The 7,906-nt window shown below is 42.6% G+C and overlaps 1 protein-coding gene across 2 annotated transcripts; it reads right to left on the minus strand.

The window, feature by feature from the left end:
- Window positions 1-745: 745 nt before the first annotated feature.
- Window positions 746-5,978, minus strand: LOC123137611 (transcription factor GAMYB). 2 transcript variants are annotated; one of them, XM_044557439.1, is made up of 6 exons: window positions 5,755-5,978; window positions 4,504-4,889; window positions 2,258-2,651; window positions 1,666-2,148; window positions 1,408-1,568; window positions 746-1,331 (listed from the first exon to the last, which is right to left on the minus strand). In XM_044557439.1, exons 2-5 carry the CDS (start codon window positions 4,870-4,872, stop codon window positions 1,438-1,440), a joined length of 1,377 nt encoding a protein of 458 aa, XP_044413374.1. In that variant the 5' UTR covers window positions 4,873-4,889; window positions 5,755-5,978; the 3' UTR covers window positions 746-1,331; window positions 1,408-1,437. The 2 variants fall into 2 exon arrangements, with proteins under 2 accessions (XP_044413374.1, XP_044413367.1); XM_044557432.1 differs by having other exon boundaries at window positions 1,408-1,571; window positions 5,755-5,977.
- Between the last annotated feature and the right edge of the window lie 1,928 nt (window positions 5,979-7,906).

Here is a 7,906-nt window from a genome sequence, read left to right on the forward strand (position 1 = left end):
TGTTGGCGCTCGTTGTAGTGACCCGTCGCCCCTGCGTGCGTGGTGTCACGGCGAGTCGGCGACGGTGCCGATCAACTGAGCCAAGTTGATGATGCTGTGGCTTTATATCAGTCAGTGGAAGGAAGCCACGCTTCCGTAGCTGTCATCGTCCGGGGCGATCGACGCCTTGAATGAAGGAGCTCCTCACCTCACCTCACGGGCAACATCACCCGACCCCTCAAGCTCGAGCTTTAAAGCTGAGACCTGTTGATGGATGATCACTCGGTTAGTGTCAAGTGGCGCACAGCAAGCGCGTTCTTTCTTTCTTTCTTTCTTTCCCCCCCTTCTGATCCTAGGATCTAGTGCTACGGTACTACTCCATATCATTTTCCGCTGCTCTCTGCTAATGATCAATCAAAGTCCAGCAATTGCTGTACCTTTCAGAAACAAAAACAAAAACAAGAAACAAGCGCGTTCTTCTGCTAGCATCCACGAAACGCAAAACCAATCCAGAGGAGACATAGTATTTTTCCAGAGGAGATGGTAGTTGCGTCCACGATTCCGCAACAAGCCAGCAATAGCACGTTTGCCCGGAACGTGACACGAATCTTGTATCCTACACTGATCTTCTCTTCTCTTCCTTCCATGTGAACACCCGGATCTTCCAAGCGACGCCGGCATTCGCGATATCAAACAGACTAAACCCACTGGTCTTCGATTTCGCAGATAGGATCATATAATAAAACCTCGAAAGAACATCAGAACATGCTGGCACCGCGTACAGCCGTGCTACGTGGAATAGAATAAACCAAGGAATGTTCAAGCGTACACACCAGTGTTACAGGTACGGGCAGGCGACGGAGGTGGCAAAGTTTTCATGATAAGAAAAAATGGGAGTGAAACCACTCGCAGTCAGTCGACACGCGCCAAGCGCTCACTTCGGCCATCCGGCTTTGAAAATGTCCATCCAACTCATTCAAACAAGAGGATCAGTACGGTCCAAAGCGACACCTCTTGCTCACTGGCATACTGCTGGAGGAGACAGAGAAAGAGTCAAAGCTACCACTTGTCATCCATGTGGCATCCTACTCGGTGCTCTCCTTCCTCCCTCTCCTCCACAAGGATGCCAGGTGGGAAGCAATGTGGCAGCTTGGCGCATGTTTGGACAACAATGAACCTCTTTACATAGTTGAGTGGGCATTTTGAAGGACGGCCACAGTGAGCGCATCGTGCGGTTACTCGAGATAATGGAACAAAGATGAAAGAACAACCGACTCTTCTACAGCTTTATTGGAGGCCAGTTGGAGATTTCGTCTGGTTCGAAGGGATGTCGCTCGCTCACGGATACCTGCCTGGGACAGGAAGAATAGCGTGTCAGTCAAATGCAAGTCCAACAGTTGCATAGCTCACAGGCGGCTCGGTCGGTACCTGCACCACTGTAGACCCGTTCGAATCGCATCACTGGAAGATGGGTGGCATCGCGTTCCAATGGGAGAACGCGTCTGCCCTGGAGTCTTCAGGATGAGGCAAGAGAAATCCTTTTTCGTATTGGGTGATTGTTGGCTCATCTGATACAAACACAGGGCTCGCTGCTGCAAGTGAAATCAGTATTAATTAAACCAGTGAAATCTCGGTGAACTAGCCGAGGCATCATCAGTAGATGGAGAAAATGGAGTAATCACTAACCAGATGAAAAATCGGAGCACGGTAACTCATCAGGCGATGCTTGGCAAAGAGGCGAGGCGGGCGAACAGCTGTTGACAAGGGCGTACAGGTTGGGATCCCGTTCCAAGAAATGAAGCTCTGATGTTTCCACCATAGCATCGCAGGGTGAGCCAGTAGAGGCACTCGAACTCCCCACGGACAGCTGCTGGTTCTCTGCAGAGCTTACTGCATGAGCTTCTGGAAGCGGCTCTTCCAACTGACCGCTGTTCCCTGGTATCATGCACATGTGCTCAAACTTAGCTGATGCCATTGCCGCTGATGAGCGCATGCAGGGATCAGCAAAGTTGGCACCCTGCGCGGCGCAGGTCCTTGAGTATGTGGACCAGTTGTTTGGATCAGATCCAGCAAATTGGAGTGAAGGGAGCTCCATCTTCCAGGGACCAGTCATGGGCCTGGAAGTAGAGAAGTTGCCATTTGAAAAGGCATGGCCGCCATCGAAGGTACCTGCACAAGGTGATGCACTCTTATAGCTGAAGTTGGTCACACAGTCACACAAAAATCATGATACAAGCTTCTCAGACTTTGAAGGATTCATTAACTGAGGAAAACGTACCATTAATGGCCGCGTTCAACCAAGGAAATGAGATCTCAGATTCTTTCAGAACTTCTGCTTGGTTTACTTGATCCATGAAGCCATGGTTTTTTGACTCAAAGTACAGACCAGGTAAATTGCTGAAAGAAACATCTGGAAGCTGGGGAGCATAAGGCAGAGCTTCTTGGTCATCAATGAAATCGCCCCACGTGGAACTGGGATCATATAAACCATTTCCATGGAGGAGATCATTGGCCAGCTTCTCGCTAAAACTGAAGTCAGCGGACTCATGCTGCTCTTCATTTGAAGCCTGCAGGCATATTTCAGCAGGATATATAGGCGTAGAGGTGCGCTGGCATTTCTTTATTCGAGTGTTCCAGTAGTTTTTTATTTCATTATCAGTGCGCCCTGGCAACTGAGAACATGTTCTGAAGGTTAGTGACAATGACAGTGACAATTAAAGAGAAGAAATGCATGTATAAGAGAGAAGTTACTTTAAGGATAAATTACCAAAACAGGTATGTACATGCAATCAAGACAAATACCTATTCAAATTTTTTTGGTAAAACTTCGATCAATCTCTAGCTCTGGAAGTCCATGGAAATACACTATATAGCTGTATGATAGAATGATGTCAAAGTACAAGAATGCTACCAGGTGGACATGCTTTTTAACAAAATTACTTTTGTGCATATTTTTGCCAGTCAAACAGAAAGGCTGCTTGTCGTCTTACAGTCCTAGTTGCAGTTGAAACCACAATGTGCTCAACATTAGTCTATTGAAGATTATGCCGAAAAGATAGAACTGACAATCATATAATTAAACAAATAAGTTAGATGAAAGAAAGTTCAGAGATCTACATAAGAATATAAATGGTCAGAGTTAAAAATGCTGATAAACAAAATGCAGAATAAAAATCAGACGTAGCATTTTTAACAGGAAACTGAAAAAGGATCCAAGGAAATTTGATAGGATGTATCAATTGTGCAATATAGTACAGTATTGTTATCCAGTTATGTTGAGTAACAGTCACTAAATGAGGAAATCTAACAGCTTTGTTGTTAAACAGTACCACAAAACTAGCAAAGAATATAAATAGAACATAATTGAAGTCATAGTACTGACAAGTAATCGTGCAAAATGAATGAAAACAAGGCAAATAATACTAGGCAAAATGTAGGTCAATAAGCCTGATATAATTAATCAGCACAAATCCAAGTAGATGAAAATATTGGAACAATTGATGGATTTGTGCACAAAAGGTTCTAAGCAAGTGGTTAGCAGGAAATAAACATTATTTGTGCGGCTTCGCTAAAGCACATCTAGATGTGCCCTAAGTATTGCACATCTAAGTGCTATGCCATTGCTTTTACGCGGAGATTTGTGCCGGTATTTTCTTTTTCTTTTTCTTTTTCTTTTCCTTTTAATGTTTGTATGAGTCACTTAGATGTGCAATAACTAAGGCACATCTAGATGAATTGGTATCTAACTATGTTTTGGTAACAACATCGCTAATTGAAAAAACAAACTAATAGCTTTGGCATAAGGCAGGCAGTACCACAAAACTCGCAAGGAACATAATTCAAGTCACATAACTGACAAGTGGTCAACTGGTCATATAAAATGAACAGAAAAAAAAGAGAGGATAATACTAGGTGAAATTCCGGCCAATAAGCCTGATATGCTTGATCACCAGATATCCAACCAGATGGTAATACTGGATTAATGGACGGGGTTGTGGGGAAAAAAAATCTAAGCAAGGGGTTAGTGGGAATTGGGAAATAAACATTATTTCTGAAATTAACAAAATAACTTAATTTGAATCACAAGTTTGGTACTTTATTAGGTTGCACCAAGAAAATAATCAGGCTTCATATAATGGACAATACCTTCAGAATCAAAATGAAAAATAAGTTACGATGTCTGAAACTAATACCTGTGTTCTGTTCTTAATAACAACTATGAAACTAATATTTCTGTTCTGTTCTTAATAAGAACTATCACAAACTCAAGAAAGAAATTTCCAACAGCATAAAACATATATTCACAACATTAAATCCATACATGAGAAGATCAAAGAAGCATATCACGCAAAAAATCAGGATCTTAATAACTCTACTAAGGATACTCTAACATCCGAATCAGATGCACGATTAAATAGCATATGGAATCTATTAAATTAAAAAACCAACTCACATGGGAGAAGCATAAGAACATAATTTGATGAATGCTGAACTTGAAAAATATGAGCTTGAAACTGAACTTACACGGGCAGCCATTCGAGCCCACTTATTCCCCATTTTGGAATGGAGCTTAATGATTAGGTTCTCCTCCTCTTTGGTGAAAGTGCCCTTCTTTAGGTCAGGCCTCAGGTGGTTTGCCCAGCGGAGACGGCAGCTCTTGCCGCACCTTAACAGACCGGTGTCCTTCTGCACCACATTCCAGTTCTGCACACCATGCTTCTTAACATACGCCTCCAAGATGGCATCCTCGGCCGGTGTCCAAGGGCCTTTCTTCAGTTGTGGTCCAGCTCTCCTACGTGGTGATTCCCTCGCGCTATCATCATCGTGGGATGCCAAGTCAGCCTGGTCCGGACCAGGCATCACCCGGTCGCTCTCGCTCTTAGCCCGAGTCATCTCTCAGAAACACGGTGCTGAGTTATGCAAAAAAGACTGCAAACTTTAAACGGATGACCACAGAAATGTATAACAGTAGAAGCTAACCAAGACATGAATGAGACAGAGCCCTTGTGAAAAATACATCAATAGGTGTGTGCTTTTTCCCCCCGAATTGAGGAGCTCTTGGCTCCCGATTTTCATTGCAGAAAGCAATAACACAACACAGGTTCATAACAGTTTACATACCACACTCAGGCTCGCGATCAAAAACAGTCATCTACATGTCCAACTAAAACTCCCAGGAACACACTCCCAGAGAGCAAAGCAACTACCTTATTGCAGCAAGCATACCACCAGCAACACGACAGCATCGAGGTGATTTCACATAAGTCAATACTCAATAAACGTGTGTTTATAACACGTTTGAAACTGCACACGACGCATCCATAGCTGAAGCATCGGAAGAAAAAAATTCTACGATTTGGTAACGAGCCAAGCAATCAATAGCAGTAGATCAGAGCTACTTTCTCCCCCAAATCGAACACGGCAAAAAACCGATGACCTAACTACGATCAGATTTAACCACGCAACCTCTCTCGACTCTCGATTTCTACGTCTTCCCAAAAACAAAACAAAAAATTCTGTGGATCCGTGATGCACGCGAGAGGAAGTAAAACTACAAAGCTACCCGATTATTTGGTGGTAATTACGCGGAACAGCTCTCGCAATTCGCAGATCAATCCACGGAACAGAACCCTACACCACGAGCACCGATCACCAAAATTCCCATCCCGAACCCGCCCCCAAATCGAGCCCTCCCGACGACCAATCCCTCCGCGCGTCGGATCACCCGCCCCGGAGCCCGAGGAAAGGAGCGATTCCGCGGGCCTCTGCCATTACCTGACCGGAAAACCCGAGCTGGCTGGGGGAGGGGTAACCGGAGCCGGAGCGGGAGCCAGGCAGATCGAGCCGCGCCGCCGCGATCTCCCCCCGCCCTTCTCTCCTGGATCGGGATTGGGCGGGGGCGCCTGGAATTGGGATTGGGTGTGGCGGCGGAGTGGAGATCGAGTTCGTCCGTCTGCCAGCCTCCGCTGCTGACACACTGGAGTGTGGGGGGTTGGACTGGGAACGGGGAGGGGATTTAGCGAGGAGAGATCCCCAGCTCTTGCGGAGCGACACGTGCGGACTTACCATTGGGCCCATTTGGTCCAACTGGGTTCGGATACGGGAATATTAATAAATGATGTTATACACTGTCTTATCTAAAAAATGTGATACACTGTCAAGGAATAATGGAATATACTGTGATGCATCCGGTCAGAAGCTTAGTACTCCCTCCGTACCTAAATATAAGTCTTTGTAGAGATTTCACTATAAACTACATACAGATGTATATAGATGCATTTTAAATGTGGATTCATTCATTTTGCTCCGTATGTAGTCTACCCGGTGAAATCTCTACAAAGACTTACATTTAGGAACGGAGGGAGTAATTTGCAGAAATCCTCAATATTCTTTGGCAAGGGGTGCGCGGAATCTGTTAGAAATATTTTAGGTAATATCATCAATGGTGCTTAAACTTGCCACCGATATTCACTTTAGTGCCTGAACTTGAAAAATACACTGAACTGGTTTTAGAACTTGGCACGAGCGTGCAAATACGGTGATAATCTCATCCACTAGACGTATAATGCGCTGATGTGGCGCCGTATTTTTTATCAGCATGCACAAGTGGCATGAGACCCACTCTATAACAGATGCTTTATTTATATATATATATCTCTATGACCAGCGGGTCCATATGTCAGCAGAGAGTAAAAATAAACGATAAAAATTGCAGCCAGTCAGTTTCGAACTAGCAACGTAGCGCTTGCAAGAGAACTGCGCTAGAACTTGGCCAATCAGTTCCTGGTATCGTACTTTTTTTGACACAATCCTAATATCGTACATAGATAAATGACACCTTATGTTACGTACAGGAAGACGGGCGTGGCTTTTAGTTGCAGCCCATTTTGGGCATGTTTGCTTTTTTTTTAGAAATTTGTAAAAAGTTTGTCAACTATAATCACAGTAATAAAAATAAATCTCAAATGTTCGTGTGTTATAAATATTATACCTACAAATAAAATAATTTATTTATAAAATGTTCACGCAATTTTATAATATTCAAAATTTTATTAATATTCGCTTGTGGTAACTTTAACTCGTGGCACATATGCATAATTTCTATATAACTGAAATATAGACAGATGTACATATTTATATTATTATTTTCATTTATGGACAACAAACTTATGAATTATGAAAATGTGCATATCATTATTCAAATGTTTTTATAACTAAAATAACATTTATGAATTGTAATTTCACCAATAATTATGATATTATAAATTATATAAGTATTTTTATAACCAGAAATACAATTTATTTTATATGATTTTTCCAAAAATAATACGTCCAAACTATTTAAAATTATTTGAACATTTTTCTACATAAGTTATATTTTGTATGTATAATATTTATAAACACACTAATATTTGAAAATTGTATTTAATACTATCATTAAATTTTACGTACTTTTTACAAATTCTAAAAAAATTAAAAGAACGCTAACATGGCTTGCACTGACTGCAGCCCATTTAAACCAGACGGGCCTGTTGATTTATTAATAGATAAGGCGTTTACACTCACATGACAAATAATCTTGAGTGATGGAGTGGCTAGCACAGCTTGATCGCTATCCCCAGGACGCTATGAATCCTATTCACTTCAATTTTTAACTGGGATTTTCCTTTGAGCTGACATATGGGGCCTGCTAGTCATAGAGACATATATAAAGCAAGCCCTCTGTTAGAAGTGGGCCCCGCGCCACGTGTGCGTGCTAATCATTATACGGTGCCACATCAGCGCATTATATGTCTACATATAGGATTATCACCGTATTTGCACGCCTGTGCCAAGTTTTAGAACCAGTTTGGTGTATTTTTCAAGTTCAGGCACCAAAGTGAACAACGGTGACAAGTTTAAACACCACCGGTGATATTACCTCTTG

The sequence above is a fragment of the Triticum aestivum genome, chromosome 1B (assembly GCF_018294505.1).
Source record: "Triticum aestivum cultivar Chinese Spring chromosome 1B, IWGSC CS RefSeq v2.1, whole genome shotgun sequence".
Lineage (NCBI taxonomy): Eukaryota > Viridiplantae > Streptophyta > Magnoliopsida > Poales > Poaceae > Triticum > Triticum aestivum.

Excerpts from the sequence above, each read along its gene's own strand:
- LOC123137611 (XM_044557432.1), bottom strand. The coding sequence starts at position 4,872 with ATGACTCGGGCTAAGAGCGAGAGCGACCGGGTGATGCCTGGTCCGGAC. Across the intron at positions 2,652-4,503 it reads GGGCTCGAATGGCTGCCCGT|TTGCCAGGGCGCACTGATAA; the intron begins GTAAGTTCAGTT and ends ACATGTTCTCAG. Across the intron at positions 2,149-2,257 it reads GTTGAACGCGGCCATTAATG|GTACCTTCGATGGCGGCCAT; the intron begins GTACGTTTTCCT and ends CACCTTGTGCAG.